Source organism: Diachasma alloeum, unplaced genomic scaffold, assembly GCF_001412515.2.
Source record: "Diachasma alloeum isolate Michigan unplaced genomic scaffold, Dall2.0 Dall_scaffold_00186, whole genome shotgun sequence".
NCBI lineage: Eukaryota > Metazoa > Arthropoda > Insecta > Hymenoptera > Braconidae > Diachasma > Diachasma alloeum.
In genome coordinates, this window is record NW_021680352.1 from 1,022,941 (window position 1) to 1,048,756 (window position 25,816).

The 25,816-nt window shown below is 42.0% G+C and overlaps 3 protein-coding genes across 5 annotated transcripts in view; 1 reads left to right on the forward strand and 2 right to left on the reverse strand.

Annotated features, from left to right (window-relative positions):
* The window catches only part of LOC107048314 (cadherin-23), a 38,773-nt gene extending 20,260 nt beyond the window's left edge, over window positions 1-18,513 (forward strand). Inside the window, exons 1-6 of one of the 3 annotated variants that reach the window (XM_015271443.2) lie at window positions 4,895-5,378; window positions 10,008-10,312; window positions 10,412-10,683; window positions 11,352-15,340; window positions 16,213-16,965; window positions 17,884-18,513. In XM_015271443.2, coding sequence (XP_015126929.1) covers window positions 10,015-10,312; window positions 10,412-10,683; window positions 11,352-15,340; window positions 16,213-16,965; window positions 17,884-18,100 — 5,529 coding nt within the window. In that variant the 5' untranslated portion in view covers window positions 4,895-5,378; window positions 10,008-10,014 and the 3' untranslated portion in view covers window positions 18,101-18,513. Of the gene's footprint in view, window positions 1-4,894; window positions 5,379-10,007; window positions 10,313-10,411; window positions 10,684-11,351; window positions 16,094-16,212; window positions 16,966-17,883 lie in introns of those variants that run through there. The other 2 variants (XM_015271441.1, XM_015271442.1) reach the window with 2 other exon arrangements.
* Window positions 18,514-18,812: 299 nt separating this feature from the next.
* On the reverse strand, window positions 18,813-25,076 carry LOC107048249. The gene is made up of 5 exons (XM_015271327.1): window positions 24,930-25,076; window positions 21,976-22,388; window positions 20,750-21,178; window positions 19,314-19,754; window positions 18,813-19,206 (listed from the first exon to the last, which is right to left on the reverse strand). Exons 1-5 carry the CDS (start codon window positions 25,074-25,076, stop codon window positions 18,813-18,815), a joined length of 1,824 nt encoding a protein of 607 aa, XP_015126813.1.
* A 462-nt stretch (window positions 25,077-25,538) lies between these two features.
* The window catches only part of LOC114841696 (proline-rich extensin-like protein EPR1), a 6,819-nt gene continuing 6,541 nt past the window's right edge, over window positions 25,539-25,816 (reverse strand). The window contains exon 4 of the mRNA XM_029126775.1: window positions 25,539-25,622. Coding sequence (XP_028982608.1) covers window positions 25,539-25,622 — 84 coding nt within the window. The remainder of the gene's footprint in view (window positions 25,623-25,816) is intronic.

Consider the following 25,816-nt stretch of genomic DNA (forward strand, 5'->3'; position numbering starts at 1 on the left):
ACACGTTTTTTTTTTCTTAAAAATTAATGTTTGAAGGGACTTTGCCGTCTGAATCAGGTGAGATATCTTAATAGTGAAATGTTTGAATCGCTCATAAATAACTCAATTTCAGACATTTGTAGACACTTTTCAAACACTTTGAGACGATTTTGTAGAGACTTTTGAGACATTAAAATGTGTCTGAACCAAAAAAAAAACACGTTTTTTTTTTCTTAAAAATTAATGTTTGAAGGGACTTTGCCGTCTGAATCAGGTGAGATATCTTAATAGTGAAATGTTTGAATCGCTCATAAATAACTGAATTTCAGACAGAAAATATCTGAAAATAAATACCTGAAATTTTTCAGACACAAAAAATGTCTAGCATCATTTTCAGACGGAAATGGTGGTTGAAATTTTCAGACACTTTTGAAGATTCAGATAGTTTTTACCATCTGACATCTTAAATTCAGATAGCTGTCAGACACCTGGTTTTTGTAGTATAAATTCTGCTGATTGGGGTTTTTGTTTTTTTCGGGGTGGATTGTTTTAGAGGGGATAACACGAGTGAAGGTGACGCGGTGACTGATAATGCAAAGCTCTGTTGACTGGACAAGTGGAGGTAATCTAATGAGTGACATATGGTGTGATAAAGTGTGGGTGGAGCAACAGGCTAGCAAAACCTCGAAAAACGGAAAAAATTTTAGGTTTAGTTGTGGGAAGAATAATTTGTGAGTTAAAAAAATTTACAAATACTATGTTTTTTCTTCTCATGATCAACAATTAGGCAATTTAGACATGTTTTAATATAAAGATGAACTTCACACATGAAAAAATGAAAAATATGACGCAGAAAAAAATTTTGGTATTTGAAAAATTGGGAAATACCGAGGATTTTTCTCAGCGACTACTTCACGTGATATTTCGATATAAAACAACTCTACGTTTCTTTCATCTTCAGCCTATATTTTAATTTCACGGAGGATTCAAGAAATTTTACGAAACTGCAAATTTTATCTCAGTTATTTATAAAAATTAATAGTAAATTTGTACTCAATTATCATGTATTGATTGAACATTCCAGTGAGTTAAAAAATTCTCGTTTTTAAAATTTCATATTTTCTTTCTCCCCGAATCGAATTTAATGTCCATGAAATTCCAATGGTTTCCAAATTTTCCCATAATTTTACAATTCAAATTTTGAAGCTCTAAATTTCATTCACCACTTTAAACCCTCAATAAACATTCTAAAAATTCAAAAACATTGAAGTTTATCTTTCGCCTGCAGAAACGGTCACGAGTTCACAGGAATTCTTAAAAAAGAGTAAAATGTACTTGGACATCCTTGAATACTGTATTCATATAACTGTCCCGTTACGCATGTTAAATCGTCCTCCGCGCATTCCCCAGCGCCTGAAACACTGGCACACTTATGACATTCAGCATCCTGACCTCAACAACGTTGAAATCTTCGCAATTTGCATACTCGGCATAAATTCAATGTTCCCCGATCCATTATCGACTACCCCGATTCACGCACGATCAACCTCCGCAGTTCATTCTCATTATCATACAAATGCAACGTTTCGATCAGTCTGTGACGAATTTCCGGAGTTAGGCGTTAGCCTCTAGTCTCTCATTATGCAATAATTGCATTTACCATGGGGCATGGGATACCGGCACGTGTGAATCTTGAGGGAAATTAACGGGGTGTGCATTGTTTGATGTACTCCATAAATTTAGAATTCTCGGGTAAAAGTTTACTTTCACTTCGCGAAGTAATTGAATCATCAAATATTCTCTGTTACGTTCATGCGATTATTAATTCGCTCAAGTGAAAGAAGAAAATCATTTCAATTGGGAATTATTTCAATAAAACATTCGCATACAAAAATACATGAATATTTCGATGAATTAATAATTAATGATGAAATCTCTCTATATTATAAAAATCCGAGTCAACTTCTGGTGATGAAAATTTGGTACTCGAAATTAAGAATCCTAAAGTGAGGGTCGCAAGGGTCAAGATAAGGATCGTGAGGATCAGAATAAGGTTCATAAGGGTCACACTGAGGGTCGCGAGGGTTTGAACAAGGGTCACGAGGGGCTGAATAAGGTTCACGAGGGCTAGATTAGGGTTCACAAGGGTCAGATTAAGGATCATGAGGGTCAGAATAAGGGTCGCGAGGATTTGAATAAGGGTCACAGGGGGGCTGAATAAGGTTCACGAGGGCTAGATTAAGGTTCGCAAGATAAGGTTCATGAGGGTCAGAATAAGGGTCGCGAGGGTTTGAATAATGGTCACAAGGGGCTGAATAAGGTTCACGAGGGCTAGATTGAGGTTCGCGACGGGCAGATTAAGGGGCATGAGGGTCAGAATAAGGGTCGCGAGGGTTTGAATAATGGTCACAAGGGGCTGAATAAGGTTCACGAGGGCTAGATTGAGGTTCGCGACGGGCAGATTAAGGGGCATGAGGGTCAGAATAAGGGTCGCGAGGGTTTGAATAAGGGTCATGAGGGTCTGAATAAGGTTCACAAGGATTAGATTGAGGGTCGTGAGGGTCAGAATAAGGGTCGCGAGGGTTAATTATGGGTCACAAGAGTCAGATTAAGGGTCTTCAACAAGGGTCCCAATAAGGGTTATGTGGGTAAGAAGAGTCAGAATAAGGATTATGGAGGGGTCATGTGGGGGTTAGTGAGCGGAGCGATATTAGCGAATTAGCCCCCTAATAATGAAAGAATAATAATGAATTAATTAATAATAAGAATAAAAAAAATTGACGGCAGTTGTGTAAATATATAATTGCAAAAACATACTGAAGGACTTTTTCAAACGAGTGGTTGAACCCTTCGATTCGTAAATTTCGATAAAAACCCCTTTTCACCGTGAAATCGATCTCCCTGACACATGGTATGAAAAAAAAAATATTGGAAATTACACGAGAGATTTGGCCACGAGGCGTGACAAATCAAACATCAAATAAAAAAACGTAAGAGTCAAGTTTCCTTTGTAGTTTCATTTCGTAAATGGCTGAGAAAAATGTAAAAAGGGTTTCGTGTATTCAATTTAGTTGGGCCCAGTGATACGCTCCGATTGGATAATTTATTGGAAATGTTTTATTGGCGTTATTGATGAGCCAGATGTTGTCATCGGGATATTTCAGCCTCGAGTGCTCTGTAGCATTTTGCGTATAATGTTATTCTCAATTAGCTGAAGCTTCAAGTGAAATTCAGAATGACTCGTGGGAAGTGTGCTGCACTGATAACATTCTCCACTCCAGTTGGATGTGTCTTCGCAGTACGTAATGTATGACGCTGACATTTCCCAGACGCCGTTAGGCTCGAGTGAAATTACGTGATTACAGAATCAGTGAGAAACATCGGGAATGATCTTTCGAATTATCCCACGAGTGGATTTTGATATTATGTGGTAGCACGGTGTCAGAGAAATTTTTTAAAATCATTTCTAATCGATTTTTAATAACGAAGCGGTAAATCGGTTCAAGTCGATTTAGCCCTCAGCTGAGTTTTCTAGAAATATCTCCGAATCTAAGGGAGATACCGAAATTTCTGTAATGACCTTTTTTGTAGCTCTCAATTCGCTCTACAAAAAAGGTCATGATAAGAATTTAGCTGTCTCCCTTAGATTTCGAGATATTGATCAAAAACTGGTCAATGTAAAATCGAGTTGAACCGTTTTACCGTTTCGCTGCCGATTTTTGTCGTCTTCAAGTGCTTTATCGCCATTTAAGAGCTGAATCGGTAAGAACTCAATCTTTACACGACTAATAGAATCATATTATTGAAAAAATCAACGGAATGAGGAAGAAATAAAGCGTTGATAGACGAAAAAATGTAAATCTCCGGGGGAAATCGATGAGCATTTTTCTTCGCGTTATTCCCAACTGTCTCAATCCCGGCATCAGCAGTCCACTGACTCGTTCACTGGGTCAAGAGTGATCGATCAAGCGTTTCAACAGATACGTCCGATTTTATTTTCCCATTCTCCCAGCGCACTCGATGGATGAGTGTGATTTGACGTTTTTGAAGGATCACCCAGTGCAATAAAGTTGCCCAAACATTTAGGTGTCATTGAATCACTTCGCGAGACCCCGGGGGCCTAAAAAATGTCACTGAACATATGACAGAGGTACAGAAATATGCAGCCCCGTCTACCTCCAAGCCCGATCACGCGTTGAGACCTCTAATGTATCCAGTTTTCCCCCTTAAAAATAACGTCGCGTTTATATCACGAGCAAACCACTTCATTCCCCATGAATTCCCATTTTTCAATCAAATAAACTCGAGAAATTTCGCACAGATAGAACGCTGACCTCTCCCTTCTTTCTCGTTACTCTTTATCCTCATTCTCTGCATTCCAGATGAAGATTTAATATTTAGAATAGGAGAATTCGTAAATTGGGGCCCAAATAAGGGTAACAAGGGCTGGATTAAGGATCACGAAGGTCACGAGGACCAGATTAAGGTTCAAACTAAGTCTCACGAGGGGTATAATGAGGGTGAGAATGCGGGTCACAAGGGTCAGAATAAGGTTCACGGGAGTTGGCGAGCCCCCTGGGATTTAATTTTCATTATCACGTGGACTTGAGAATTTTTTTTTGTTTTTTATTCTTTTGACCTGAAAATTGCAATTCCAAATCAATACCAAAATCCATGAGAATGTCGTGTGAATGGGTAATTGTTAAAAATGTCAAGATTTATTTCAAGCATGTTTGTGATAATTAAATTGAGAAAAAAATTAGAATGCCGAATCTAATCGAGTTTTCCACAATTGTTTTGCAGTTTTCAATAATTTTTGAATTTACCGCTGGGCCAGAGCTGCTTCAAACGGCCAAAAATATTCGTGAAAATGTTCATCCAATTTTCCTCCCATAGTTTTCCACCTACGTTGTCTGCGGTGTAAATCACTGAAGTCAAATAATACTCGTTTCTCGGTGAACGTAGACCTTTCCCTCCTTTTTCATAACTCCATCCTCGTTTCGCCCGTCCATGAGGATGGATGAAACGACCGTACGGTGTTACCTGTTATGCCCAAGTTACCGCGAATAGTGTATAGGACTCGCCTTATTCCACAGCCACAACCGTATCTTTCTCATTCCCATTCCTTCCACTCCCCCTTGGGCCTGAGGCCGCATACCTTCTTGCGATGCAGTACTCTCCTGGGCCTCGCCGACACCGCTTATCCCCGACGAGACGCTCTCACGTCTCGTTGTCTTTAAACTGTCAAAAATTTTCCCTCAATTTCCACCGCACGAGTATCACTGAATCACTCTCGAGCTGAGGTACATCGAGCACTCGACACTGAGGAGGTGTTGGTCAAGTGAATTTACAATGAGGTGACCTGTGGATTTTTCGAGGTGTCGCACTTGGATTAATCGGTAACGATCGAGAAATCGAGGAATTTGTGATAATTGCGAGATGGTATTTTTCACGAATCTGTTGCCAACCGCTTTTGGAAGTGTTCTGACGATTTTTCGGGGAGGAAAACATTCCATTCACTCCTGAAATCTTGAAATTCCCCACGTGTAACGTAATACAGTGGATAACGGTTATTTTTTTTTTCACTGCCGTTGCGATTAAAGAGTCTGGGACACGAGGCCACAAGCAACCGGTAGAAAAGACAGTTAGACGGACGTGCCGTTAATCATGTCCCCTTCTGTGTGATGATATGTGCGTGTTTATGTCGTATCGAATGAAATCGAGTCTCTTTTCAGAACGCGGAGAAATAATTCGCTGAGGTACCTTCGGACGGACCACAATACAGTAGCGGTAAACCGGCCCTAGTGGAAAAACATAAGGTGGAGGCGTAACATGCCTGATCAGAATTTCGGATCGGACTTGATCAGTTTCTGATCGAGACCTGAACAGAATTTCCACTAGGGTATGAGTCAATTTGAGAGTGAAATTCGTAAGTGTCCTGGTAGCTCAGATGGTAACAGCACCCGACGCGACATTGGGAGGTCCCGGGTTCGATTCCCGGCTAGGAAGTTACTAATTTTTTCTCTCAAAAAATTAAATTTAATTAATGCCTAATGATGGAAGGCGGAGAAACTCTAGTGGAAAAACATAAGGTAGAGGCGCAACATGCCTGATCAGAATTTCGGATCGGACTTGATCAGGTTCTGATCGAGAACTGAACAGAGTTTCCACTCGGGTATGAGTCAATTTGAGAGTGAAATTTGTAAGTGTCCTGGTAGCTCAGATGGTAAGAGCACCCGTTTTTACGTATGTTTTTACGTCGGTTAGTAATTGCGGGCGAGATGGGCTCTGGTAAAAATATCAATGATATATCCCCGGGAAATACGAAAATGGGAACGAATTACGTCTTGAGTTCGGGAAATCATTATAAACTAGCTTCATTCAAATAACACTCTCAAATTGCGGAGGAAATTCTCGTTTAATTACGAGAAATACTCCATGTGGTGCGCAAGACAAACTCGACGTCGCGGAGAGTTCGATGCTGGGGGAAGACCGATATCCATTCTCCTCGCTACACGCAGAGAAATTTTTGATGAAAATTATCCTACCGTTCTATAAAAGCGTGTCATGAGTCATCGTTTCCTCATTTCTATCCCGAAATTTAGTAAAAATTAATATGTGATGATCAAATTTTATTTCACGTTAGAGGAATTTTATCCTGACACATAATAAATTTTACCCGTCCAGTCCAGTAATTTTTATGTAGATAATAACGATCATTCTAGAATGGTTGGTAAATTTTACCCTATCGGTACAGTAATTTTTACTCTACCGGCACGGCAATTTTTATTTTTATCAGGATAAAATTCAGTAGTGGAGTGGTAAAGGGAGATAAGTCGACTCATCTCCCAGTTGAGTTTTTGAGGAATATTTCGGAATCTAAGGGAGATAGCAAAATTTCCGTAATTACATTTGTTGTAGCACTCAATCGGCTCCACAAAAAAGATTATAACAAAAATTGTGCCATCTCCCTTAGATTCCGAGATATTGATTGAAAACAGGTCAATAGTCAAAATTGACTCATCTCCGTTTACCAGTTCGCTACTGAATTTCTCTAACGTAGAATAAAATTTGATCATCATATATTAATTTTTACTAAATTTCGGGATAGAAATGCGGAAACGATGACTCATGATACACTTTTACAGAACGGTAGGATCATTTTTATCAAATATTTCTCTCCGGGTAATGAAAAGTACCCTGAACTCGGGTGAAGATTTTTCCTCACATTATTCCCTGAATAATCCGTAAACTGACGGCGTCACGGTCGTCGGGCTCGATAAATTCAACGCATATGACGGGCAGAAACTGGTAATGCCGAGTGAGATAACGGGGATTTTTGTTGTAATGCGTTGCTCTGGCTCATTAAGTCGGTGAATCCTTGGTTTGATTCACTGTTGAGTCAGGTAAACGCGATTTTTTGTGAGATTTTTTGCTCGGGGGGTAGATGTCAGGATATCCTTGGTGGTGCCACGGGGAACGTGATCTGACAGTCTAATCATTTATCGCGCGCCGGGAATTCGTAATCATCTTGGTAATTGGTAATCAATTGCTAATTTTTTCCCTAAAATTTTCAATTTTCAATAACGAAATTCCTTAAAATTTTCGTTTGAATTTTCAACGTCCAATCCCGAAAATTTTTATCATGTTTATTTTCCACTGAAATTTCAGGAAACGCAAATATTCAATTAATTTTTTTAGATCGATCTAAAAATCAATAATTTCCATGAAAATTCGGGAAAATCAGGAAAATTCACGTCATTTTATTCATAAATAATCATGTTTCATTGAAAATGCAGTCAACTTGTGAAAACTTATAAATTTCCTTGAACTCTCCCTAAAACTTAAAACTTCATTTCCATTTTTCCCCTAAATCGGCTTCAATGTGACTCTCATGAGAATTACCACTCCATTTTCCCCGGAACGTCAAAAAATTTCTCGCACTCTGTCCAGAAAAATGATTTTATTCCTTAAAAAATTATGTAAACAAGGCGGTGTGCAGACGGAAGAGGATTCGGCTGGTGCACCGCAGATAGCCATCTTGATTTTATTCAGCTCTCATCGTAAGAAGCGCCCTCGCGAGTCACGGCATTGGGCCCAGACGCACCTCCACACTCGTTATTCCTCTCGCTACAATTGTCTTACGCAACATTATTACCTATCCCAACTAAAAGGTGCATTTATATCAATAGAAATCCGAATGAAACGGCAGAAGCCCCTCAGTATTTTCATCCTGCTTCCAGGATTTCCTCGCTAATTATCACAACCGGAATGCATAAAAAATAACATCCCCCGGCATGAAAGAAATACATCTGAATTACTGCTCTGCAGTTTATAATAATAGAGTAGGAAAGTCTCCACCCAGTTGTTGCTCTCGGCGTTCTTTTTCCCACGAGAGAAATCCCAGCATCCTAGAAAGTCCACAATTTATTCACAATGGAAAACCGGACAAGATCAGGGCTATGACGGTGAGACACTCTGTCTTTCTCTCTGAACCAGAAAGGATTCTGATTTCTAACGACTTTTCCCCGATCGACATTTTACTCTGCGTAACCGTTTTTTTCTCAGTCCCTGGCTCATTTTTATCCAACTGCGGTGACTACATGCAGGCGATGGTAATATCATCGTGCTGTTGTAGGAAGAACAATCAAACGAACACTTCCAAAAATGGTACTGTGATTTTTTTGGACCATCAATCATTAGTTTTACACGGAGAGAAATATTCAGTTTAAATTACGTATCTTTTCCGTAATTCCGGAGCGCAAAGTGGCTGTAGGAAATTTTACGGAACTGTCACGGAATTTTTCCGGAGCGTTCCGTAATTTTTACTGAATATTTCTCTCCACTATAGTAATACTTGCTTTGAAATTTAAAATATAATTGATCATTTAAATTTTCAATTGACTGAAAATTTTCTCTCTAAATTCCAATTCTCTTAGAATTATTTAATGCCTAAAGGAGGTTCGGCGGTGTGTGAGGCGAATTTGAAGAATAAATTCCCGTAGTTCCCGGTAGCTCAGTCGGAAGAGTGCCCGGCGCGTAACTTGGAGACCCGGGTTCGAATCCCGGCTGGGCGGTGCGGGATTTTTTCTCTCTAAATTCTAATTCCCTTAGAATTGTGAATAAATAATTATGAATTAAATAATTGAAAATATGTGATTGTAAACTGACCATTGGGGAAATAGTTATAAATTTCTCAAAAGGGATTTTCGATTAACGAAATTAAGGGTTGTAAGGGTGAAAATAAGAGTCACGGGGATCTAAATAAGGGTCATGGAAGTCAAAGAATGGTCATGAGGGTCAGATTAAGGGTCATAAGGTTCAGAATAAAGATCGCGAGGGTCAAAATAAGGGTTATGAGGGTCAGAATAAGGGTCATAAGGGTCAAATTAAGGGTCATAAGAATAAGATCGTTATAAGGGTGAAAAAATAAGAGTCATGGGGATCAGAATAGGGGTCACCGAAGTCATAGGGTCATCAGGGTCAGATTACGGATCTAAGATAGGTTCACAAAGGTCAGATTAAGGGTGATGAAAATCTAGTACTCGAAATTAAGACTCAAAAATTACGGGTCACAAATGAAGGTTCAAAGTAAGGGCCGCGAGGGTCAGATTAAGGGTCGCAGGGGTCAGAATAGGGATCATGAGGGTCATATGGGGAGCATGGGGGTTGGCGAGTGGAGCGAGTTGTTTGATAAAATGATTCGGAAGTTGGATATATAATTAGTTATAAATTCAATAATTTTAAATGGACCTATATTATTAACTGACTTCTCCCAAATTTAACGTTATTCAAAATTTATGATTCTGTCTACGTCTCCTTTGGACTAGATTTAAAACCATTTCAAATCGCTGCTGACCTAAAAACACTAACTGAACAGCTTCATGGTGATTGGTCTTCCATTGCTCAACTATGACACGTCTCGAAAAACGAGAACGTGTCTTAGTTTTAGACACTAATAATTAATAATTAACCAACGCGGTGAAACCGTCTCGATGAAAAGAAGAATAACATGAGTCTTTATTCAGCGTGACAATGAGGGAATTTCTAATCCTCTGGATCATTGCGCTCTCGGCATCGTGGGGTCAGGTGATCAATCGAGCGCCTCACTTTATCCATAATGGAGACATGGCGAGGCTAGCTGTGTCAGAAGGCACATTACCAGGTGCTGCTGTCTATAAACTCCAGGGTGAAGACCCGGAAGGCTCGAAATTACACTATTCCATCAGCGGTGAGTACTTCACGGTTAACCGAGAAACAGGTGTTGTTACTCTTAGGAAAGCACTAGACCGTGAAGTGCAGGACCTCATCGAAGTCATCATCAGTATAACTGGTGAGCAATTCACGATTTACATTTGCGACAAAAAAAAATTACCGCTTCCAGCGGATTATGGCTTTTAATGGGATTTTTTTGTTCTTGCTCTTGGAACAGATGAGGGCATTGCGGGCTCTGAACCAAATACCGTGTCCTTGAGGAGAGAAATCGCGGTACTTGACGAAAATGACAATCCACCCGTATATCATGGTCGCCCTTACGCAACACGAATACTCGAGAGTGCAAAAATTGGTAGTCTCTTGTTGCCAGAGGGAACTGTTACGGTTACTGATCGTGATGGTGGAGTTAATGCTGACGTTGAGGTCAAATGTGTACCAGCGTCAGCTGAAGATGACACGTGTTTTGTGTTTTCTGTTACGACTGATAAGGTTTTGACAATTTCCCTAACTTATTTATGTATGAAAAAATTTGAAAGGAAAACTCAGCGAATTCGCTAGAAAATTCTATTGGAAAGAGTCAATAGATTTCGATTTCTCTCTGAATTATAAAAATCGAAATCGACTTCTGGTGATGAAAATTTGATACTCGAAATTAAGTTTCCAAAAATAAGGGTCACAAGGGTCAAAATGATGGTCGTGAGGGTCAGAGTAAGGATCGCGAGGGTCAAAATAAGGGTTATGAGGGTCAAAATAAAGGTCATTAGAATCAGAGTAAGGGTTATGAGGGTCACAATAAAGGTCACGACGGTCAAATTAAAAGTTACAAGGCTCGGATTAAGGGCCACAAGGGTCAGAATAAGGGTCACCAGAGGCAAATTAAAAGTCACAAGGATCATATTAGAGGTCATGAGGGTCACAATAAGGGTCACGAGGATCAAATTAAGGGTTATAAGGGCCTGATTAAGGGCCACAAGGGTGCGGAAAATTTTTCTAGAATTTCCCTAGAATTCATAGAAAATCCCCACAGAATTTCTTAAAAATTTCAATAGAATTTTCTAGCGAATTCGCTGAGATTTACCATAAAATTATTTCATACGTGTTACCCCTCAAATTGAACCCTTTCAGTTCAATTATAATCACATTAATTATCATTCCAGATCTCAGAAGGTAAATACGACGTGAGGATAACAGTGGTTCAACCGCTGAACTACGAACGTCGAAATTCCTACCTAATTACGTTGCTGGCAACTGATGGGGCTGGCGATCTATCAAAAAGACTGCAGGCCAAAGCCACAGTGGCTGTTGATGTCCTGGACGTGCAGGACCAGCCTCCAATATTTCTGAATGCTCCTTACAGCGCAGCTATCCCTGAGAACACGTCCCCAGGGCATCCAGTGTTGACCATCAGAGCTAGGGACGGTGACACTGGTGAGTCAAGGTCTGTCCTACTGACCCTCGAGGGCGACGACTTGAATCATTTCGATCTGAGGGTCTCCAGGGAGGGGGATATCACGGTGGGGACCCTCGTGACGACAGACGTCGCTCTAGATCGTGAAGAGACTAGGATTCTACACGACGGCGGGATTTACACCTTCAGGGTTAGAGCAACGGAGCTCATCAATGATGAGATTCCAGCTGACTCTTCCACTTCCGTCATCACTATTGTCGTTACCGATGTTGACGATCTATCCCCAATGTTCAATGAGGAGTATTTCAGGGTCAAGGTCTTCGAGGACATCGGGGTTGACACCCCTTTACCTGGATTGAACATGGTAGTGAGTGATAATGATGTCGGTGATAACGCCAAGTTCGTTCTGGCCCTGAGGGACGCCCCAGGGTATCCAGGCGTTAGCCGAGCCTTCTCAGTGGCTCCGGAGAATGCGCAGGGTCGAGTGCCGGTTGTCATCAAAGCTCTTGATCCCAAAATACTGGATTACGACGTTGAAGATCCATCGAAACGAGAGATGGAGTTTGATGTCACTGCCTCAGTAGACGGACGTGTTGCTGCATTCTCCAGGGTTCACATCAAACTTCTGGATGCCAACGATCACAGCCCAGAGTTTTCTGAATCTGTATACAAGCTCTCTGTGAGAGAAGACGCCAAACCTGGTGCCAAATTCGGGGACGTCATTGCGAGGGACGAGGACAGTGGTACCTTCGGGGAGTTGAGTTATACTTTACGCGGATTTGGAGCTGATAAATTCAGGACGGATTCGAAAAACGGGGGGATCTGGGTGGCCAAAGGTCTCGACTACGAGATTCAGAAGTCTTACTCGTTGACTATGGAAGCGAGAGATGGAGGGGGCAGAGTGTCGACGGTTAACGTCATCATCGAGGTGGCTGACGTCAACGATAACTCCCCTGTTTTCGAGCAGAAGGAATACTCCAGGACGGTTCGGGAAAGTGCCACCAGTTTCGATCCTCAGCTGTTCATCAGGGCAACTGACGTCGATGGCCCGGCCCATGGGAACGGAAAGGTCAGCTATTCTATCAGCAGACATAACGGTATGACAGAGGATGTATTTCACATCAATGCGGACACAGGGGAGGTCACCATGAACTTTCCAGCGAAGTCTGGCGATACAGAGAGGGGTCTCTACGAATTGACGATTCGAGCTACTGATCATGGCTATCCGCCCTTGTACTCCGAGACTAAATTGTTGATTAGGGTCGGAGTCCCGGGGAATCAGAGGCCCATCTTCAGAGGAAATTACAAAGGAGCACCTGGACCAAACAGTTATCGAGCCAGACTTTTGGAAAACGCGAGTCCTGGAACTGAAGTCATCAAAGTTGTGGCCAACGATCCCGATGGGAGGGACAGCCTTCTCCAGTACTACATCGCCTCCGGTGCTAAAGACAATTTCGTCATTGACTCTAGCTCTGGGATAATAACGGTGTCCCCCGATGCCAGACTTGATCTGGAGACAGGTGGTGATAAATACGATGTTATCATCTACGCTGTGGACTCTGGGACACCGGTCAGAGAGACAGCAACAACAACTGTTACTGTTAATGTCTTGGACGTTAACAACAAGCCGCCCAAATTCCGGAATTCTACGTATTTGCTTTACGTCTCGGAACGGGCTTCGATTGGAGATTCTGTGCTCAGAGTAACTGCACTCGATCCTGACTCGGACGCCAACATTGAGTATTCCATAGTGGAGCCTATCAAAGCTGTTGATAAAACGGGGGTCGCGTTGAAGAGCACAACCCCTTACGATTACAAGACTGCGTTCAGGATTAATCCGACTACTGGAGCTATTTCCGTGAATAGGGTATTAGATTATCAAGTGGCTGCTGTCATTATTCTGACCGTTCAAGCCAGAGACATCAATGCCGTTGTTGATAAGGAGCTCCAAGTGGACACAGTCGAGATGACGATCTACATTCAAGCCTTCAGCAACAACAACCCCATTTTCCTGAACTCTGGGTGGTCCCTCAATAATCCAGTGATTCGGGTGAATGTGCCGGAAGAGCAGCCCCTTGGGACCACTCTCCTGATGCTCTCCGCCAGGGAGTCCACTGGCCACGCTGTTCAGAGGTTCGAACTTGTGAGGGAGGAAGATGATGAAGGATACGTGAATGTTGGGGTTCAGAGTGGTAACGTCGTGTTGAGCAAAAGATTGGACTACGAGTCGTTGGGTCAGAAGTTCATAAAGTTCAAAGTCCGAGCGCTAGCTAGGGATTACGACATAACTAGGACGATGACAGAAGCGAATGTCATCGTCGAGATTCAAGACGTTAACGATAACAGCCCAGAGTTCACCAAGAAGGATTACAAGATATCGGTGTTGGAGGACTCGAAGCCTTCTAGGATCGTTCTCAATGTCAAGGCGGTGGACATGGACAGCTCCAACACCGAGCAAGAGGTGAAAAGGGGGTATGGGGAGGTCAGATATACCCTGACCGGTGAGAACGCCAACCTCTTCGAGATTGACCCGATCAGCGGAAACATTCGTATCGCCAACGACACAACACTGGACCGAGAAAGACAATCTGTTCTCAGGTTCTACGTGGTGGCTTCTGACATGCCCGGTGGTGGAGCCGAGCAGAAGACTACCCGAGCTCTAGTCACTGTAGACGTTCTGGACGTCAACGACAACGCCCCCAGCTTTCCGCAGGAGTCTTACACAGCGGTCATTCCTGAAAATGCGCCTGTAGGTGTCAGTGTTGTGAACATCACAGCGAGCGATCCCGACGAGGGGAAAGGGGGGGAAATCTACTTCGAGATGATCGACGAGGGAGAGGCCAGTGGGCTCTTCACGATAGATCATCGAACTGGGGAGATTTCGTCGGCGAAGAGATTGACGGGAAAGGGAAGGACTGATCCTTACAATATGAGAGTGAGGGCTCAGGACAATGGACGACCTGTTCTCCACTCTGACGTGTCACTGGTCCTCTACATTGGGGACGTCGTCAGCAATGATGGAGTTCCTCTGTTTATCCGCCCGACTCTTGAGGAGATCGCTTACATATCGGAGAACTCTACGGTGGGGAGTCCGGTGTTTCAGGTGGTCGCTTCTGATCCTGACGACCCGAATCTTCCGGATGGGAAGATAACGTTCAAATTCCTGGAGGATGGGAACTTTGAGAACGATGCTAGCTCCTTCAGAATTAACGGGGAGAGCGGGCTGATCACGACGAGGAAGCTTTTGGATCGTGAGACGAAGGACAGTTACACTTTGATTCTAGTCGCTCAGGATCTTGGTAGTCCCCCTCAGCAGGCGTCCAGGGTCCTCCAGGTGATCGTCAGCGACATCGACGATCATAAGCCCCATTTCAAGAGGAGTTTAGATAGCCCTCCGATCGAATTCAATGTCCCTGAGGAGGTTCCAGCTGGCACAAAGGTCGGCGTCCTCGAGGCTGTGGACGAAGACATTGGTGACAACGGAATGATGGATTACGTCATCATCTACGGAAATGAAGCTGGACTTTTCACGATTGAAAGGCTGGAAAATAACTCCGCGGTGATCAAATCGGCTGGTCGACTCGATCGCGAGACAGCGGATCGTCATCTGCTGACGGTCAAGTGTTATAAGTATCCTGTGAAGCAGTCAGACATCATACCCAAGAGGTACAACCGCCAGGACCCGTCAGAGCGACAGTTTCTGGTGAAGATCATCGATGTTGACGACAACAAGCCTAAATTCAGGAAGGACAACATCACCATTGGAGTGAGGTTGAATGTGCCCATTGACACAAGCTTGATAACTCTAGAGGCTTATGACGAAGATGTTGACGCACTTCCCATCAACTACATCATGGGAAAAGTGTCATTCACGTCGCTGGCGGAACCCTCGATGTCGAAGAAGGGAATTCCATCGTATTTATCTCTGAATCATCAGAGTGGAGAGTTGAGGACGACCGGGTCGATGGCCAGTTTTGCTGACGGCTTCATGGAGGTCCCCATAACAGCGAACAATTCTCAAGTGCCTGGACGAGAGACTAACATCACTCTGCGGATATTCTTGCTGAGAGACAGGGACATGTTGAAGTTTGTCTTCTCGAAGCCTCCGGTTGAAGTCAGAAAGACTCTGGAAGAATTCGAAAAGGCTGTGCAGCAGGCACTCTCTCTGCCCATTACAGTCAACGTTTACGACACTCAGTTCTACTCGAAGGACGATAATTCACTCGATTTTTCGTCAACAAGCTCTTGCTTCCAGATGGTGGGGCGCGAGGCTTATGATCTCGAGGAGATGAAGTCTCTGTTGAGGGACTCGAGGAACGATGAGTTGAAGAAGGTTTATGAAAAATTTCATGTCGAGAAAGTGCAACATTGCGCTGCTCTCGTGGCACGAGCCGATGCCTCGATGACTCAGATGTGGGTGCTTGCCATAGCAGCATTAGTCGGCGTTGCGGCTATTGTCTCTAGCTGCACGTTATGCTGCATGCACTCAAAGTAAGTTTTCTCGTAATTTTACATCTTCATCTTGACTTTAATTTCATGTGACGTCCAGTGGTCGCGGTGGTTAAATCGTTAGTTTGGCTTGACGACTAGACGGTCNACAACAAGCCTAAATTCAGGAAGGACAACATCACCATTGGAGTGAGGTTGAATGTGCCCATTGACACAAGCTTGATAACTCTAGAGGCTTATGACGAAGATGTTGACGCACTTCCCATCAACTACATCATGGGAAAAGTGTCATTCACGTCGCTGGCGGAACCCTCGATGTCGAAGAAGGGAATTCCATCGTATTTATCTCTGAATCATCAGAGTGGAGAGTTGAGGACGACCGGGTCGATGGCCAGTTTTGCTGACGGCTTCATGGAGGTCCCCATAACAGCGAACAATTCTCAAGTGCCTGGACGAGAGACTAACATCACTCTGCGGATATTCTTGCTGAGAGACAGGGACATGTTGAAGTTTGTCTTCTCGAAGCCTCCGGTTGAAGTCAGAAAGACTCTGGAAGAATTCGAAAAGGCTGTGCAGCAGGCACTCTCTCTGCCCATTACAGTCAACGTTTACGACACTCAGTTCTACTCGAAGGACGATAATTCACTCGATTTTTCGTCAACAAGCTCTTGCTTCCAGATGGTGGGGCGCGAGGCTTATGATCTCGAGGAGATGAAGTCTCTGTTGAGGGACTCGAGGAACGATGAGTTGAAGAAGGTTTATGAAAAATTTCATGTCGAGAAAGTGCAACATTGCGCTGCTCTCGTGGCACGAGCCGATGCCTCGATGACTCAGATGTGGGTGCTTGCCATAGCAGCATTAGTCGGCGTTGCGGCTATTGTCTCTAGCTGCACGTTATGCTGCATGCACTCAAAGTAAGTTTTCTCGTAATTTTACATCTTCATCTTGACTTTAATTTCATGTGACGTCCAGTGGTCGCGGTGGTTAAATCGTTAGTTTGGCTTGACGACTAGACGGTCGTGGGTTCGAATCCCAGCCGGGGTGGAATTTTTAACTTCTGATCACAGGGGTTGGGGATTCCACTGAGTGGCTGGGGTTCGGATCTCGGCTGGGAAAGGGCCCTCAACTTCTGCGAAGGGGTTAAGGGCCTACCTGGGCCGGGTTCTGCTTATCAGGGCTCGGCCTATCTCGGCTCTGGGCGAGCGGGAGGTTGCTAATAGAGTAACCGACTGTACCGACGTGGGTTTTCTGTGGCTTCCCATATCTCTTCAGTGACGAGGAGTGAATACGGTACAGCGCACAAAGTCGGCCACAGCCGCAGTGATAGGTAGGGAGTTAGGGTGGGGGCAACGATGGTGTCAATCCTTACGGATTGATACGGGCACCTCTGCTCCAGGGTGCGTGCCCTGTTGAAAAACCATCGAAAACCTTCGTCGCTGATAAACTTACATAAATTAGGTATGAGTAAGGAGACGTTAAAAAAAATTCTGACTGAATTCGGGAAGAATTCCGGAGCTTTTCGATTTGTTGCCTGGAGTATTTGGAAGCCTACCGAGAAATTTAGGCTTTTTTTTTTAATTATCATTTAACATCGCTGCGACTCGGTTGACTCGGGCGATATTAGACGCGATTAGAAGTGCACATTAATTTTGTGCGAATAAATTGACTTGGCTCAGGTCTAATTATTAGTTTTCTCATTGTTCAGACGAATTCTCTCAGCCTACCATTAGTATTTTTAACACCACAAAATGATAAAAAATAATACTTTTACCAGTTTGATTGGGAGATAGTAGATGATGAGGTCTAATGATGATGATTTTCTCGACTTAAAGATATAAACGCCATGTGAAACACGCACGCTTGAGGGAACAAGCGAGACCACCACTGAGCTATGTTTCCTCGGGGCCTGGAATGGTTAATGCTCAATCGCACACGACATTGGGGACTCTGGGGCCTGGAACGATTGTTGCTCTGGGGCCTCACGAAGGCCCTTACGAGTGGGGAGCTGATACCACTCTCTATCATCCCAGCACTCTGTCCAGAGCGTGAAACAAGTTTTTATTTCAGGGGAACAATGGAAAAGACTTTGGTGCTTGAGGATAATGACGAGTGATTTGGACATTGAAATGCGAACACTCGAAGGTCCAATAATTTTGTACATTTGGATGAGCTCGAGGTGTTAGCCTTCTGTAATATAATTCTCAGTTAGTGCTTCCAGTTAAGAGATGTACATTTTAAAGTATTTATATAAAAGTTGAATACAAAAATTGAGCTGATGTTTATGGATATTTGGATATGGAAGAATTTCGAATGTTCGGGATATTTGTCAGTCTTATTTTCTATTTGTAGATGCCTCGTGAAAATGTCAAGGTAACAACGGACAGTTCAACCTACTTTTTTGTGATGAATCGACTTAATTTTATGGTGCGAAAACATCATGAGAAAAGTCGTAAAATCTGTGATTGAAGACTCGGTTTTAAATGTGGGTTTGAATGTATCACAATTTTTCATCTCAAGTGAAACTCACAACTATGAGTTGTAATGCAGTAATTAGCGATTGTGGCCAATTATATGGGAACAGTTATATGACTCATGAACAGTTTCACTTTTACAGCATTTTCCATTTTTATAATGATTTGAACGGTCCTCGGGCNTTTTTTTTTTTTTTTTTTTTTTTTTTTTTTTTTTTTTTTTTTTTTTTTTTTTTTTTTTTTTTTTTTTTCGTAATTGCAGGTCTTGTTCTTTAGCCGGAGGATTGAAATCAGTCTGTCGCCACCAGACCATCAGCGAATTTCTGGAAACCTTCAGGTGTGTCGATGTCTAAACTTGAGACAGGGTTTTTGGTCTCATTCTCGACAATTTGATAGGCTTCGCTCGTTGTCTCCACATTTTCCTCGGTATTATCGTCTTTGTGATTGAGAGGCACTTCGTCGACCTTTTTATTGTCTTCATTTGGCATTTCCAGAAAGCTCTCTTCGTATTTGGTTAGCGGTGAATTAGTGGAATCACTCTCTTCCCCTTCCTCCTTCAATCCTTCGATAACAGAGTGATCAGCTAATTGTTTTGTGATTGCATCGAATGGAGACATGACTTTCCGCACGAATTGCTCTTGGTCTTCTGGTCGCATTGCTTCGGATCCCTGTAGAATGTCCTTTCTGGAACAGAAAAGCCATTTTTTGGGGTCACGCTCATTTTTTTCAAGTACTTGCGATTTCGAATAAACATCCTCCACACGATTAATTAAAAATTACGCCATCCTCACCTGCTGAGTTTATTTTTCTTCCGAGGATACAGATTCAGGTGAAAAACCATCTGCTGCTTCTCCTCTTCCTCCGACATTCCAGATTGGCTCGCTGGAATAGCCACGACAGGGATCGGCTGGCTCTGGCCTCCGTAGTATCGTCCACCTCGGCCAAAAGTCAAAGGTATCCTTGGATCGGATGAATAATCCTCGGCGCTCGCCACAGGTCTCGGCCGTGATAGTTTCTTGTTCGTCGGTTGATCGTTCAATTCAGTTATTGGATAGATGTCCAACATCACACTGAATGGCTTCGCCTTCCTCTTCTTGTTTCCGTACGCCCCTGCGTATGACGCACCGCTGTCGTAGGACGATTCGATGGGTGGGGGTGGCCTCATCATCAGGGGACGCTGCATGTAGGACTCGTAATAGGGGTTGTATCGTTGCAGTCCTGCGGGGGAGAATCTAAAGAAGCAGAAGCGATCGAGAGCTCATTAACTATGAGAAATTTATAATGATCTCAGATCTGATTTCACCCCGAAACTCTAAATTTCACCGCAAGATTTTTCGCGTTTTCAACAGTTTTTAACTCGCGGCAATTTTCAGGACACGAAATCTTTTGTCATTTCCGCGTTAACTGACGTGACAAAAGATACAATTCTGACATTTAGCTCACGCAAAGCTTCTTGTAAATAAGTAGACATTTTTGTAGACAATTAGGGGGCTACGGTCCCTGCTCGCTACCCCCATATTACCCCTACCATATTACCCCTACCTTGACCCTTATTTGGACCCTTGATCTGAACCTTGTGATCCTTAATCTGATCCTTGTGACCCTTACTCTGACCCTCGTGACCTTGATTCTGAGCCTTATGAGCCTTATTCTGATCTCGTGACCATTATTTTGACCCTTGTGACCCTTCATTCTGGAGTCTTAATTTCGAGTATGAAATTTTGATCACCAGAAGTCGATTTGAATTTTTACAATATTGAGAAAGGACCACAAGGGTCAAAAGGGGCAATACCCCTTATTTGACATTATTATGAAAGTTGATTTGATATTAGGAGGGGTAAGGCGGGACTTTAGTGACCTTGTCGACCCTTTAAGGTCATAAGGGCCATAAGGGTTTCAGGGTTCTCCTAGGTAACAAGGGTCAAAACCCGTTATTTGACATTGTTATGAAAGTTTTTTTAAATTTTTTTATTTTGACCCCCATGGCCCTTGCTTAGACCCTTATCCCTGAACCTTATGCCCCTGAATCTGACCCTTGTGACGCTTATTTGGCCCTTGCGGCCCTTAGTTTCTGACCCTTCACTTTGGAGTCTTATTTCCGATTTCCAAATTTTCATCCCCAAAGTCGATTTTGATTTTTATAATATGAAATGTAAATATCCTCAATAGATCTTCAAGCAAACGAAGGTACAAATTATGATTATTTAGTAGCGAATTGAGGCTTCACCTGAGATTGGCAGGCGCCAGGAGATTGACATCCGCAGGATGTTTAGGCTTGTAAGGATAGAAAGGATCGTTATTCATGAACAGAAAAGGTGAACTTTCAGAGTCCTCAGCTTCCTCTTCGGTGACAGCTATCTCTGACTTATCGCTGTTCGCCATCATCTCTCCGATGTCAGGGTAGAGATCGTACTTCTTGGGATTCATGTAGACCCCAGTGAACTTTATACCCCGTTTCGAACTCTCGGGATCGTTTGTCAAGTATTTTATTATATCCTGGATGTTCCTGGAGCTGTGGGGATACCTGTACTGGCTCAACTGAGGGAATTTCGGGCGCTGGAAGGAGGAGGGGGTGGGGTTCTGCAGTTGGAAGTGGAATGGGGTTGGTCGGGACTCCTCTGGTGGTTCTTCATCGTCATTCAGCCCATGGGGATACCTGAACAAGAGATTTTAATGCCTGATTCAGCGATGGCCATAATCATCCTTCATTAGTAAGGGAGCTGATGCGGGATTCTCGAAATAATCAAACTGCGAGATATTGATCATTTTTTCTCGATTTATGAAAATAATCGATGGCTGTGTACGTCATATCCGGTCTAACCGTCAAGGCGCTGGGCGCGCGAAGCGCGCCTTATGCTAGTCCTATTTACGAAAGATGAAAGAAACGTGAAGTTGTTTTATATCGAAATATCTCGAAACTGCCTGACTGCTAATCCTCAATTTTGATTGGTCAATGAGTCGCGTGAAGTAGTCGCTGAAGAAAATCCGCGGTATTTTCAAATTCTTCAGATGCCAAAAATTTTTTCTGCGTCGTATTTATCATTTTTTCATTCTTGAAGTTTATCTTTATATCAAAATATATCTAAATTGCCTAATTGTTGATCATGAGAAAAAATATAGTGTTTCTAAATTTTTTTAACTCACAAATTATTCTTCACTTCTCAAATTTTAATTTTTTCATATTTATCATACGCAAAATGATCAATTCTTGCTTCTCAGATTTTCATACATAAATTCTAAACTCTACAAGATTCATGAAAATTCTTCGCTTTCCCAAATAATTATCACAGATAAGCGCGCACTCAGGTCTAGTAAACTAGAATTACCATCAAATTTTCAACTAGTCAATTGTTTCACATTGCTCTACAATTTTTAATTATTACATCAATTAAATTCAATTATCTACTTCAATCTTCATAATTTACAACAGACATGATTGTTTTGGTTATTTACATTTGTCTGACTCGATAGACGACCGCATGATTGCTGAATAACTGCTTCGACTCGACCTCTTCCTCTCCGACATCTTCATTCTCTGCAGACTCCAACAATCTCTTTCTCAATTTGAAATTCTCAAGACTCTGGGCTCGAGGCTCGATGGGATCAGAGTCGAGACTCGTGCCCTTTTTGCCACTTTTCGCGGCGTCGACGAAGGACAGCGTCCTGATATCGTCGTCGTATCGATCTTCGATATTAGCCATCGTCAATCTCTCGACCTCAGGCTTTTGCGAAGTTGTTGTGATTTTTTTTGAGAGATTCGAGGACTTCTTCAGGGCATTTTGGAGGATGTAGATGTGCTTGGTCTCCTGGCTGACCTTGCTAGTAGCCGATGTACCAGACGCAAAGTCGTAGATGAAAATGGCGGCCTGTATTCATAATTCATCTCCAGGAATTAAAATTCAGTAGCGAAGTGGTCAAACGGTTTAAGTCGATTTTGGCTATTGGCCAGTTTTCCATGACTATCTCGAAATCTAAGCGAGATAGCAAAATTTTTCTCATAACCTTTTTGATAGCTCTCAATTCGCTCTACAATAAAGGTTATTATGAAAATTTCGCTATCTCCCTTAAATTCGGAAATATTTCTGGAAAACTCAACTAAGGACTAAATTGACTTGAGCCGTTTGACCACTTCGCTGCTGATGAATAGAATGCAATTAGTGAGGTTGATACTTCAATTTCAAAATTTCCGATGTACCAGACGCAAAGTCGTAGATGAAAATGGCGGCATGTATTTACGATTCATCTCCAGGAATTAAAATTCAGTAGCGAAGTGGTCAAACGGTTTAAGTCGATTTTGGCTATTGGCCATTTTCCATGAATATCTCGAAATCTAAGCGAGATAGCAAAATTTTTCTCATAACCTTTTTGATAGCTCTCAATTCGCTCTACAATAAAGGTTATTATGAAAATTTCGCTATCTCCCTTAAATTCGGAAATATTTCTGGAAAACTAAACTAAGGACTAAATTGACTTGAGCCGTTTGACCACTTCGCTGCTGATGAATAGAATGCAATTAGTGAGGTTGATACTTCAATTTCAAAATTTCCGATGTACCAGACGCAAAGTCGTAGATGAAAATGGCGGCATGTATTTACGATTCATCTCCAGGAATTAAAATTCAGTAGCGAAGTGGTCAAACGGTTTAAGTCGATTTTGGCTATTGGCCATTTTCCATGACTATCTCGAAATCTAAGCGAGATAGCAAAATTTTTCTCATACCCTTTTTGATAGCTCTCAATTCGCTCTACAATAAAGGTTATTATGAAAATTTCGCTATCTCCCTTAAATTCGGAAATATTTCTGGAAAACTCAACTAAGGACTAAATTGACTTGAGCCGTTTGACCACTTCGCTGCTGATGAATAGAATGCAATTAGTGAGGTTGATCCTTGAATTTCAAAATTTCGATTGAATGAATGTCCGAAATAAAATGGTAATGAAGAATTTCTATCGATCATCATCACCGTGAAATCATCACAATTATATTCTGACAATTAGGCGCTTCACGGTATCAGATCACGCCATTTCATTCGCATTAGATTGAGAAAAAAAATTAATTTTATATATTGTTGCCATGTTTAATCCGTGTCAAAGCACTGTTAACGCCCTATATGTGAAGCATTGCAGAAATCTCGGATTCGGCGTCACGACCGGTCGTCACGCGTCACGATCACTGCAGAATAAACGCTCGGGGAGAAAATATTGAGCTAAAATATGATCTCGTTTTTCGCGATAATCTCGAAATTTCGATCACGAGAGATGGATTTTCTTGCGATTTTCCGATTTCCAGATAAGTTCAACGGTTGGATTCGCGCTGAATTGAATGATAAAAAAAAGTGAAAGCTCGGGGGAGCTTCCCACAGTCCGTCCACTGATACTGTTCACTCGCCAACGTAACTGGAATGATGAGACAGAATTTAACAATGAAGCGCTAATGAGTGACTAATTATTGTTATTCAGTCGAGTGTAACGACCTGCTGGGGCAACAATTGAAGGATTCAAACCATCTTCGAGAATGTAAAAGCGTGTTTATTACTGAATTGATGAGGGATCCTATTCACTAAAGATGAAAGAAACGTCAAATTGTTTTATATCGAAATATCTCGAAACTGATCGCTAATCCTCAGTTCTGATTGGTCAATGAGTCACGTGAAGTAGTCGCTGAAAAAAAATCCCCGGTATTTTCAAATTCTTCAAATGCCAAAATTTTTTTCTGCGTCATATTTATCATTTTTTCATGTGTGAAGTTTATCTTTATATCAAAACATATCTAAATTGCCTAATTGTTGATCATGAGAAAAAAAAACAGTATTTCTAATTTTTTTAACTCACAAATTATTCTTCACTTCCTAAATTTTAATTTTTTTCATATTTATCATACGCAAAAATGATCAATTCTTGCTTCTCAGATTTTCATACATCAATTCTAAACTCTACAAGATTCATGAAAATTCTTCGCTTTCCCAAATAATTCGAGAAAAATCTTTGAATATCTGCAGTTATCTGGAAAACTGTGAAATTTTCCCAAGAATTCAAGAAATTTTTTCAGTTCTCTAGGAAATCAATTCATAGCCCTCCCCCCATCTTTCAACAATTACAAATTTTAATCAGATTACTTTAAAAAGTGAAAAAATACGAATTAATCGAAGATTAGAAATTATTCATTGATGTTTCACTCTTCATCCTCTTAATTCTCTTCAAGCATTATCAATATTTATAAAACATCAATAAGTATATGAACTTCAATAAATTCGACTTCTTAATTTTCACAACAAATAGACAAGCGCGCGCACAGGTCTAGTTGCCAGAAATACATGACCAAATGAAAACGAGAAATAAAAGTTGAGAAAAGCGCAGCAAAAGCTTTGTTCTTTCCCTCGAGAAGACGACAAAATGTTTCATCATTACCAGAATGACAGCAACAATTGTCATGACTACAATGACAAATTTCTTGACGACAGAGCCGTATTTATTCGAATGGTATCGATCAGCCCGATCAGAGTAAAGCCCCAGCTCCGAACTGCTAATAGCCGATCGCCGTCCAGTCTCAAACATCTCGTGCACTTGAATTTCACACGCGATCAATCATACTTGAGACGCTTGTAATTCCTACGATAGTATATCAACGGAAACTGGTGTTCACTCGACACCTTCAGTAGTGACTAAACTCACCGAATGCAGTTTTCCCCGGCATTCAATTGCTCTGTTGAGGCACAATGAGAAAATTTTTTCCTCGTGGGGGTGGATAGGATGGTAGGAGAACATGTGAATGCATGAACTACTTACCAAACGACTTTGGAACTCACTATCCATGAAGATTCTTCCAAATGAGGAGTGGTCACTGCACTTGGACAATGAAATTAGTCCAATACAAGTGTGTTAAAAAAATTGTCTTTTATTTTAACTTGTGATGATAATTACATCTCGATGCAACGTTTTCTCTTGTCTCGTAAAAGTACATGAATTAGTACTGCATTTTCAGGCGTTGAGTACAAATGTGAGCTTTTCGGGTGGTGATTAACGTTCCCAATCATGAATCTCATCAGTTTCGACCAATAAAATGAATTTCACTCTTCTGCCAATTTGCATGATCTCTTTATTCTTAACATAAATTTAGGTCTCAGCGTTTACGGAATTCAAAGGAGATTTCCGGAATTGCGTAGTTGTATCCAACTGGTCTTGATGTTGGTGGCGGGAGGGTGGGGGGTGGTCCAGGCCTTCCGGTTGGGGGTGGGCGGTAGGTCGATGTGCTTGGAGTGATGCTGTAGATTGGGGTGGGGAATGGCGGGGGTGGG

Excerpts from the sequence above, each read along its gene's own strand:
- LOC107048249 (XM_015271327.1), bottom strand. The coding sequence starts at position 25,076 with ATGTTTGAGACTGGACGGCGATCGGCTATTAGCAGTTCGGAGCTGGGG. Across the intron at positions 19,755-20,749 it reads CTGGCGCCTGCCAATCTCAG|ATTCTCCCCCGCAGGACTGC; the intron begins GTGAAGCCTCAA and ends CTGCTTCTTTAG. Across the intron at positions 19,207-19,313 it reads AAGAAAAATAAACTCAGCAG|AAAGGACATTCTACAGGGAT; the intron begins GTGAGGATGGCG and ends TTTCTGTTCCAG.